General features: G+C 30.9%; 1 protein-coding gene across 1 annotated transcript in view; it reads right to left on the bottom strand.

The window, feature by feature from the left end:
• Positions 1-9,312, bottom strand: part of LOC128398106 (plexin-B-like) — a 49,948-nt gene extending 40,636 nt beyond the window's left edge. Inside the window, 2 exon segments of the mRNA XM_053358919.1 lie at positions 6,111-6,287; positions 7,167-9,312. Of these exon segments, the coding sequence (XP_053214894.1) occupies positions 6,111-6,287; positions 7,167-8,420 (1,431 nt within the window). The 5' untranslated portion in view covers positions 8,421-9,312.
• Between the last annotated feature and the right edge of the window lie 2,840 nt (positions 9,313-12,152).

Below are 12,152 nucleotides of genomic sequence, written 5' to 3'. Positions count from 1 at the left end.
TATAAAGACGAAAAACATAAGAAGATGAAGAAAATGCCCTTGGGCATTTTTAAAGTAAAAGAGACTTGCCATAGATATTAGAGAGAAGAATCTACAAATTGAGAAGAAGATAAAAGCTATTTCTTTTTTTCTCTTACTCCATCATCATCATCATCATCTTTACTTCCTCCTATTCCTTCCCATTCAAGTGAAGAAAAAAGTACCTAAGATAATACCTATCATGATGTAATATATTCTTGATATCTTATGGATTCATGTCAAGATGAAGAATGATCATCATCATGAACAAGAGATCAGGATAAAGATGAAGATGATATTATCAAAATAGGAAGATGGAAAGGAGAAAAGTCAGAGAAAAAGAAAGAGGAAGACAGAAAATGCAATAATCCAATCTAGATCCAATTGAGCATTAGAACTTGTAGAAAAAGATGAAGGAAATATATAAAAGGAGAAGCTACAAAAATAATCGATACGAATTCTCGTCCTCAACCCCTACTCTTTCCTTATAAAACTCGAAAAAGTATCGAGAGAGAGAGAGAGAGAGAGAGAGAGAGAGAGAGAAAAGGTGAGCTGGATGAAGAGAGCAAAAAGTCAACGGAATGAAAAATAAAATAGAATCATGAAAATATCCTTCAGGGTATTTAACCTTACATTCAGAATTTACCGATAATGATATTAAACCATCAATATCATTAATCTGATAAACAACAACAACAACATCAATTTGATTGTTATACCAAAAACTATTGCCTGTTAGTAATAGTAAATCAATGTGAAACAATTAGTTTTATTGTTACCAAATATCTAAACAATTAAGACTCAAAGTGTGTAGTATCTGTATCGGTTTAAATGTTGAAAATTCATTTGAAAATTTTTTCTCCCTTCCTTATTACCATGAAATCAACATTAACCAACACCAACAACAAGATGAAATCATGAAAATGAGAAAAGTTCAGTTTTCTCATTAGTTAAACTAATGGCAAGGGTAGATTATATTTACTACATCATCATTTAAGTTTCATGTTAAATGTATTACCTTTAAGATGATAATTCAGTAGCATGAATTATTAATCTAATCTGCAAATTGCTAATCAATAACATTGATATACATAGTAAATCATTAGCTGAGAAAGTGAATGAATAACAAAAAAAAATGAAACTCATTTGTATCTTAATCATGAATTACATGTGAGTATCTCTGAGTGTTTTTTTTTTCATGGATATTATATTCATTTTCCTGAATAGTGAAAATGAAATCATTTTTTTTCAATTTCTCGAAAAACCTTACAGAAACTTCACCAAAAAAGCACATAACAACCTTGACTCCATGAGTGAATTCATTCATGATGGTTATTCATTTAAATTCTGCAAGAATAATTTTATATATTTTTGTATTTCTTTTCCTTTACATTTAATATGAATCTTTGGTTCGACTAGTTTTCTCTGAATATTAATTATTTCAATCTCATGACGACCATAATAATAATCATCATCATCACCATGACACTGATTATAGTCTCTAAATTGATATTAATTGTATCATTGTTAAAATGAATTTAGATGAAAATAAAATCATTTGTTCAACAATTTAGACTCTTTTTTCCTTACTCTCACTTTGAGAGATGAAAAAGTTTACAGATGAAAATGAATTGAAACAAATAACAACAAGAATAGTAATAAAAACATGATTCAATTACCAGAGTCACTTATCATCATCATCATCAATGAGTCTTTCTCATCTTCTGGTTTCATCTTCTTCGAGCATTTCATATCCCTGGTAATATCTTATCTATTTGTTGTTGTCTATTCTTTACTCTTATTTCCCATGAGTTTATCGAGAGCCATTTACTTAACTAGCTTTTTAGCTTTATAACAACACACAGAATTACAACTGAGCTTGACAGGTTCGAGTAGTTGATAGAGAACTAAAGTTCTAAAGAATTAGAGAACGAGAGAGAGAGAGAGAGAGAGAGAGAGAGAGGAAAAGAGTTACAGAATAGTTTCATGGTAAATTCCATGACAAACTTTATATAAATTTCCTTCTAGTTTCATTGGACTTTATGTCCAAAATAGATCAGAATAAATATTCTGAATTCAGAATCGATTCTCATCTCATTTAGATGACATTTTTTATCTCTCTCTCTCTCTCTAGCAATATGTTGATTATAATCAATAACATTATCATATATACTTTTTTTCATTATCATGTTATAAATAAATCTATTTACTAAGATAATATACTTCTTGTTTGTCAGAATTCATGATTCATCAATTTTATCATCATTATCTCATGATAACTATTATCACTCAGCAATAACAAAGTCAATAATATACTATTATATTATCATTTTCAACTAGTTAATATAAACCAAGGTAAAAACAAAGTGATAAAAGGTAACATTAGAAATGACCATTGGTTGATAATATTTTAATCTTTTTCTGATGAATTCTGGGCTTGGAACTTTTTTCCCTATTATTATCACCAGAATGATCAGAAAATAAACAATGATAATAATGATGCTGATAATCATTGGATAAATGTAATAACTTTTTCATTGAGGAAGAAAACGTTAAACAAAAGGGAAAGATGAAGAGAGAAAAAGAGAGAGAGAGAGAGAGAGAGAGATGATAATTCAAAGAGAAAGAGGGGAAAAAGTTCTGATATCATGAGAAAAAAACAGGAAGAAATAAAGGAGAAAAATAATTCTTTCATCATAATTATCTCGCTATAATATCAAGTCTATTGATATTATCTTTTTGCTTATCATCATCATTACACAGAACGAAGGGTTCGATGAAGACAAGAGAAGAAAGAAGAAAAAAATGATTGAATAAAAGAATAGAATAAGAAAAAAAATCGAGGATAGAATAAGAACTTTTCTTCAAGTCTTTAGAACTTTTTTTTTATTCTCTTACTTATCTTCATGAAGGGGGTGGTGAGAAAAAGTGGATAGAACAGTGATAATGAAAGAGAAAGACAAAAAGTGTCTCTAAGATGACAAAAGATGATAAAGAAGATACTGAGTATTTAGTACAACAATTGGTGAAACTCATGAAAGAGTCAAGAACAATCAACAAGAACTTTTTTTTTATTTATCATGCACATTGTTCATTGCAAGATGATGATGATAATAATAATGACGATGAAAAAAAAATACTATAACCATAAGGTGCTGATAATAATATCAAAAAAGCAAAAGGAATCATCATCATCATTATTGTTATTATCATCATGCTACCTTATCAGAATCATCATTTTGGAACCTGAACAATTCAGCTATTTATATATATATATGAATATACTAGTTACTGTTATAGTTATTGTTCAACTGGGAGTTTTTTTCTGCCATTCCAACTGCTCATACCATAGACAATGTTAATACATGATATCATTGATGAAGAAAAAAAAAGAAACCCAAACACTAATATAATAAATTATCATCTCTAAATGTATACACATAAGGATATGATTAGACTAAAAAGATAGGAACAACAAATAAGGTGAAAACAAATTGAAAAATAAGAGAGTGACCATTGTCCAGTAATTTAGTTTCCATGGTTTATTGTATTGAAGAGAGAGAGAGAAAGAAAAGTTTTTTTAAGTTAATGTCCACTTATTGTTAACCATTTGTTTCCTTGGTGTATATTTGTAAATGCAATAGCATTCTCAATGGTCAGAGGGTCATTCAACTGGTCAGCATTCAAGATATTCTACTAATTATCTTAACAATTTTCTAGTCCCAAGGTGATAAATATATTGATATAATAATAATGAAACAATTTAATTTTATCATCATGATTATCATTTGAGAATCAATGAGATAACTTCATGTATTTATGAATCGTAAGTAATATTTTCATGGAAAAATATTATTGCTTTTTATATTTACTGGTAACCATGTTGATGGAAACTGTAAAGTAATGATAGTTAAGGATGATGATGAGGAAGAGGAGGAAAAGTGGAATAGGATGATGATGATGATGATGATGATGAAAAGCTGAACAACAATCATCATAATTGGTTTTTTTTTGCTTCTCTTCAAATCAAAGTACAGATTTGAATGATTCCCTAGGTGAATGTGAAGTGTATTATATTATTATATCAATGTTATCATTATTGTTCACTCTGAATATTATTACATGGATTATATTTTATTTGTTGCTATTGTTTTGTGTTTTTCACTCTATGATTCATCATTATCATCATCCACACCCTTTTTTGTTTTTGGGTTCAGATTCTGAATCGATTAGATTGAATGAGATTCTTTGAATCAAAATAAAATAGCAACTAATAACTGGCTATCAATTGGATATTTAGGAGGAGGAGGAGGAGGAGGAGGTAATGGAGGTGGTGGTTGTGGAGGGTTTATGATGATGGTAATGGAGGGAAAGTTCATGGAGGAAAAGATGATGAAAAGAATCGTTATTTGACAAGGTAAATCCATGGAAGAAAGAAAAAAGAAAGAAAAGTAAGAGAAGATAACAAGTAATCAATCAATCGTATTCAGTTGTGAAGAGAATTTTTTTCTGTCTCCATCTTCTTCTCATCATCAGTCTTTCTTCATCTTCTTCTCATTAGTGTATTTCAGTCGAGTGATAGGAAGAAGAGATTTTTTTTACTTTACTTCATCTCCGATCATCATCATCACCATCATCATCATTCAGAAATATTCCAAGTTCATGATGATGACCAACAAAACTATTGATAATCAATCTAATCAGCCAAAGTAGATCAATATCATCAACATAAACAAGAAATGATGATGATGAGTATGAGTATGAAAAATAAGCCAGAAAGAAAAGTAATAATATATTTCTGTGAATCTCAAGCAGATCAAATTACCACATGAATATATTACACAACCAGAAAGAGATATTGTTGACTATCATCATCATGAAAGGTACCATGAGAAAAAAGAGATGAGGATGAATTGGATACAAGAGAAATGTAATAAAAACGTTTCCTTTTTCATCATCTAATAAAGATTCAAGCTCTGTAAACAAATGATAAAATATATAACACAATAAACTTTAAACACTATCAAAATATAACAGTAAAAGTACCGTTACTTTTAATGAGATACAAAATTGTATTGGACTGAATATCCTCTTGTTAATATCATATTCATTTTTTTTTATCACAATGTTTTGTTATTCTCAACTGAAAGCTCAATAAACTGACCATGAAACAGTAATAACCATGATGAATTAATCTAACACTCAATGAATTAATGAATGAATTGAAAGATTATGCTAATCATTGTTGACTCATCATAATAATAATCATCAACCTCAAGAGATAAATGATTTTATAGCCTAAGGGGATGGGGAAAAGTACGAAAAATTTAAATGAATTAAATTTCTCAGGTTATAATATAATACAATACTTTCATGAGAACATGAAAATATTGAATATATAAAACGAAAAATTATCCAATAGGGAGTTTTAATTATCGTTCTGACAATATTTTCCCGCTGAAAAATATTCCAAAGTTCAATCATGATTAAAATCATCATGTTAGTGGCTGTGTGATGGGATGAAGGGTGAAAGGATTAATCCAAGGTTGGTAATGATGATAATTTCATGTGACAAGTTTGGTAAGAGTTGAATGTACATTGAATCAATTGACTTTGTCATTGTCAAAGTTTGTTTAGTTGAGGTGGTTTCTTTTCCCACCCTCAAATGTTTAATCAATTAATTGTACATTTGATTCAATTGTACAATCAATAAATAACCAGAGAGAAACAAAATTAGACACTTCATTTGATTAACTAACTGAAAATGTTAATTGATTGATTGATTTATTGATCAATGTCTTTAATATCCTGATTATAAACAGTTAAAGTTAATCTTATGTTTGTTTGTTTGTAACCAATTTAAGTTCAATTGTTAACGTTATTTTTTACACACACACACTTTAAATTGTTACCAATTAACTAATCAACTTGAAGATCAATTTTATCACCATTTCAATCATCAATTAATTGCTACTGATTGTTTGTAATAATTTGATAGTTTAGGTATAGAACTGTAAATGATATGTTTGCGATCATTTGAATATTGATAGTTTGATGAGATGAATAAAAAATTTATTGTCAAAGACTTTTACCTTTTTTAGTTGACCGGAAGCAGTTCCTAGAAAGGCAATTGTATGCTGACCATTGGTGGTTACAGTGATTCCGGTTAAACTTGTATTATCATAGGTGAGAACTGGTTTAACTGTTAAAGGTAAAGTTCCGTTTAATTTTAATGCTTCATTGCAAAAGTTTAATATATTTCCGGCTCTCTGAATATCGGTAATGGACATTGGTCAAGGAAAAGAAAAGTAAGAAAAAAGAAAGAGAAAATTTTCCATGAGAATCATTCAGAGAATGTAGTTTATATAAAAGTATCACAATGAACATTCAAATTCCTCTCTTTTATCATCTCTCTAGTTGTCAATTACTAAATCACATCCAAATAGCGACAAGTAAGAGAGAGAGAGAGAGATAGTGATGTACAGTTTTGCTTTTATCATCCTCATCATCTTGCATCTTCCCGTTAATTCAATAGTCTCTTTTTTCAGTCTTTCTTTTGTTGGGTTTCCCAGGGCAAGGAAACCTTTCGCCTTCACAAACAACAAATATGCTCTTCTCATCCTACTCCCCATTCAATTTTGTCTCTATCATCATACTGTTGCTGCTACCAACCATCAACCCTTAGCAAAACTTTTTGACACGATTGTCCCTCTCTCGCTCTGTTATTATCATCATTATCATCATCACTACAACTTCTTGAACATCTCACTTTTTGCTTTGCTCAGCTCAAGAGTAGCAAGAGCTTCAACATACACACAGAACACAAAAAGGAATCAATAAAATCATTTACTTTTCCTTCAACATACAAAATAGTAACCGTTATATTAGTGGTTTCCTTAGCATCCTATTCATTTATTTCATTATTTTCCTCTTCTCTTCCTCCTCCTTCAACCTCTCCCCACCTCTCTCCTTGTCCGTCTGTCTTTCCCTGTCTATTTTACTTATTTGATTGTCACATTTCTCTCTCTCTCTCTCTGGCTTTCATTTCAACCTCTAACACTTAAATTGAATGAAAATGTAACATCATGAATGTGAGAGATTGCAAATCCTGAGAAATGTTGAAAACTTATCGTGGTCAAGATTCTTACCCCTGTTTCTGGACATTCATTAACACTTCCAGCAATATAATCCATATTTCGTGATAACACTGAACCATTATAACAAAGGTGAATGTTTTCTGCAAATTTGGCCTCAATTGCGGGAATTGGGAAAACACAGATTGCCGAGTTTGTTGATGGTCGTGTGGTATGATCACGCGAAGCAACAAAAGCACCGATAAACACTTCGGTATTACGAGAAAGACGCAATGAATCAACTAGATTATGACCAGCACGAACTATTGATCCACCGACAAGCAGATTATAATCAATACCCGAAACGTGATCTACACATGATAAGGTAATCTCTGCATATGAATGGAAACCAGCATCAGATGCACAAACCCTACCCAATCGAGAAACGTATCCCCACTCTTCAAGTGCTCGAAGTGATGATTTCCTTTGGACTGCAGCAAAATAGACAAACTCACCGGAAACAAATCCAGTAATATATTTAACTAGAAAATAGTCTCGAAGGTGAGTTGAAATGTCAACCCTTCCTGAATCGGTAAAAGATTTCTCAATAATGGTGAACAACTTTGGCCCATATTCTAGGTACCTGGATGATATGGCAGGGACAAATTCACGATAAGGTCCAAGACGGGTATAAGTTGATGCCACATAAAGAACCGATTCACCGGTTTCCCCATAATAAAAAGCTTGACCGATAAACGCAATTGTCGACGAGTTTTCATCATTTGCAGCAACTGGAACTTCAACCAATGGTTCAAATCGACTTATATCATCCATGTGATGACGACGACAACAACCTTGTCTAACCGAACCACAGGCAATCAGCATTCGAGAATTAGGATCTATGAGAAGAACTTTGTTCACATTATTGGTTGGCTTAATGGCGACACTTTCAACCGAAGAACAATCTGAAGTTGAACAATATGGCGAATCTTCAATTGGACCAGTGTGCTGGGCCACTTCCAATGAAAGTTCATCGGAAAATTGGTAAATCCAGTTAGTTGCACCAATAAATAGACGGCCGGTCACTGGGTCAACAACTAGATGGGTAAAATTGATACTTTTATTTGGAGTAGTATAAGATGAGTAGATTGGAGGTTCAACATTGGATGATGAAGATGATGAATCACTTTGAAACATAAGATGATGATGTGATCGATGGGATGATAAACACACATCAAGAAATGAGGCCATTAATATTGACCATAAGAATACCGTTAACGTTTGGTGGGGATTAGGTATTCCTATGGTCATTTTATTCAATGGATTCATTTTGTGTGTGTGTGTGTGTGTATTTGTTTGTGTGTTGCTTTGATTGTTTGAATCAATTTGTATTATAAAAGCAAATCAATTGCAAAGAGCGTGAAAAATAAAGAAACAGATCAACAATTAAACTGCACAAAATTGGAAGTTATTAATTAGTTGGCTGGAAAGTTTCATCTTCTTAATTGTTACAACAATTGACATTGAAAGGTGATGATGTTGTGGTTGGATTGAGTGCTTTTTATTGGTGATAATGGAAGAGGAAATTAAATCATTTCCTTTATTGATATAACATCACAATCAAATCAAATTGTAATCCACTATTCCAATGATAATGATAATTAGATTATCTAATAAAGAAATCACATCATCACCTTAACTTTTTAATTTGTTATCAAACTTGTTTATTATCCAATTGTAAACACTAATCAAATCAGAGATTATGGTTAATTGTTGTTGGACATTTTGTTTTCCCTTCTTTGGGTTAAAGTTTGTTTTTTTTATTCCCTTTGATTGTTGTTGGGTTTTGACGATTGTTGCAATCAAATTAATCTTAACATTGATGTAAATTTATCCTCACAATCAGATGATGACCTTTGTTTACGGTTAATCAGTTGTTGATGATGATGAGAAAAATATAAATAAATATCAACACAATTCACCATTGATAGAAAAAGTCTTTCACTTCAAACAATATCGAAAGTGTAACTGGGAAGAATGTAAAACTGAATGAATTGTAACCGAAAAAAGAAAAAAATTCCTCTGTAATAAAAACAGAGCAGAATCATCATTTAGATCAATGTATCATCCTCATCTTCTTCTCTTTCTATTTCTCTGTCTATTTTCGATACTGTACAAAACCTTTTAGTTTCCCACGTCCTCTCTCTTTATCGAATATGATAAAAACTCCAAGTGCTGCCCTCTCTCTCTTTCTCTCTTTCATATTATTTTTCTTCTTTCATCATCCTCATCATCCTTGTCATTATTCTCTCTCTCTCTCTCTCTTTCTTTCTTTCTTTGGCTCTCTCTCTCGCTCTGTGAATGACTCTAAAGAGATTGACCTTTATGTTTTCATCCTCTCTCTCTCTCTCTTTTTCTCTCTCATCCCCTGTCATCTTCACCATCATCTTCTCATCGAGTTGAAGTTAACCAATGATGATGATGGAGGTTTGAAAGAGAAAAAAGAAGGTCAAAAACAAGAAGATTAAGAGAGAGAGAGAGAGATGAGGATAACCAGGAATACATATATTTCTCTTTCTCTAATAAAGATGATGAAATAAGGAGAAAAAGTGTAACATAGATGAGAATCAAATTGATTACGGACCATTGGTCTTTTTAAAAATTATATTCTTTTAACAAAGAACTTTTTTTTCATCCTCTTACCCCTTTCACCTACTACACAGATTCGCCTACTTGGTGATTCCTCCTATTCCTTTATCTCCATATATCATCGTTATATTGATGATGGTGATTCATCATGGGTACTATTGAACTTTCACTTTACCAAAAACTCTTGACCCACAAAAACAAAGTCTATCAACCATTTATAACGGTACTTGTGTCAATTGTATCTCTTGTCCAATTCTTTAGGTTTTCATTGTTATAATTTATAAATGTGAAACTTTTCCTATTGAAATTACATGAACCATTTCAAATCAATTAGTTTCACGATCACATCATGATTATTATTACAATATAAATCATGTATAAGATAAAAGTAATAAAAAAGATAGACAAAGATTTGATTAAAATTGATGATCGTAATTGCATAACAAATTTCATTTCAAACATGATTATTTTTTATTGATTAATATCATAAATAGATTGAATTAATAACCTTGATCATGATGATCACCTTCATGGTTTCTGGTTAAAATTTGGATTATTTTGTTTATTTTATTCGTGCAAATGAATTAAATCAACAAAAAGGAAAAAACAACAAATGCAATCTGATAAATTTCATCCTGGTTAATAAAACTTTTTATCGATGATCATGAAAAGCTAATAATGAAAAAGTCAGGGTGGAAATGGGAGGAGTAGGGGCGAGAATGATGATGATGATACACAAAACAAGATTTAAAAGTGAGCGAGAGAGAGAGAGAGAAATCTATTCGAGGTAAAGGAAAAGAAATCATCATCATGAGGGTGGCAAAAGGTGATCAATATAAGCAGATAATTCTGATTGAAGAAGAAGAAGAAAAAAAAGAACAAACAATTTCCATTGATATAATAATATTCAAAGGAATCTGAAGGATATATCAGAAATTCCCATAGGATATATTACATTTATCTCTCTCTCTCTCTCTCTCTCTCTCTCTCTCTCTCTCTCTCTCTCAGTTCAATGTTCTCTGTTCATTGGCTGGTGTGGGTGAAAAAAAGACACAGAGAGTTAGATGAATGTGAAACCTTCTCCCTCCTGTGAATCATTCTCACTTTCATCTTATTTTTTTTCTTCATCCTCCATAACCACCACCACCCACTTCCTTGTATCATTTTATTGTATTACCTTCAGAAAGATTTAGATTTCATGTAACGATAAAGAGAGAGAGAGAGAGAATGAGAGAGTTAAACTTGTCATCCTTTATATTTTCCGCCTCTTCTTCATCTTCCTCATCTCCATCATCATCCTAATCATCATCATCCCAGTTTAAAATTATATTTACCGTTAGTCTTGTTGTTATTGTCAACAGAACAAAACTGTATCTTTTTTGCTATTATTATTTAGAAGGTGAAAAAAAATGAATATACAAATAACATGAGATTATCATGGTAAAATTGAATTTCTATTCTTAATTTGGTATCATGAATATCACTCTTTTTACATTGAACTTTCAAGCACCTCATCTATTAGAGTTTCAATTTCATATCATGAGTTTACATGTAACATTTTCTTGTTCACGGTTTGGTTATCATAAGGGGGATATAATATTTACATATATATCAGTTGTACCGATAATTGGTTATCATGAATGAAATGAAGGAAAAGAAAAAAATTCATGATAAATATCACTTTTTAAATCCGATTGAAAATTCAGTTCCATGATATTGAATTTTGCATAACCATCACAACCTAAAGCCTTTTTGTATTTACAATAAAATGATTCATATTATTGAGAGAGTGAAAATATTAATATCATGGTTATAATAATTAATAAACATTTGAGTAAATCTGATAATTTGTGTGCTCATCTGATTTACATGGAATCTCAATTTGTTCAGTTGCGTGATGTTCATGATTGAATATGAGTTTCCTAATGAAATTCAGTCTTTGCATCAATTTCATTTGTTGTAAATTATCATCAAGTTAATCAGAGGCTCATGAGAGAAAAAAAATATTCAAATCCCATGAAAGTAATAACCATGATGAATGGAACAAGTTTATCAATTGATTGGTCATTTGGATGGTTCTCTTGTCCAGTTGAGAAGCTAAATAGACTATTATTAGGAAAAAAAGGTTCAGCTGAAAGGGAATAAAGTTAATGAAATAATAGATGAAGGAAGTGGTCAGTGGGAAGATAATTTTCATGAGAAAACTTAATTTACTTCTTTGGGTCTCCTGAGTCTTTCGAATGGTTTGATTTGTATTACATTTAATTCTGGTTCTTTGAAAAGTTCAATTGAATATTCATTTAGAGATCTTTTCAGTTTTGAATAAACAACCTCATCTTTTTAATTGATAATCAAATATTTTTTTCCTCCTTAATCTCAAAAAAAAATTCATTCCCATCAACCTTCAGTTCT

This window comes from Panonychus citri, unplaced genomic scaffold (assembly GCF_014898815.1).
Source record: "Panonychus citri isolate SS breed McGregor unplaced genomic scaffold, ASM1489881v1 Contig00045, whole genome shotgun sequence".
Lineage (NCBI taxonomy): Eukaryota > Metazoa > Arthropoda > Arachnida > Trombidiformes > Tetranychidae > Panonychus > Panonychus citri.
Note: the sequence above shows the minus strand (reverse complement) of the source record. Positions and strands in the feature narration are given on the sequence as shown.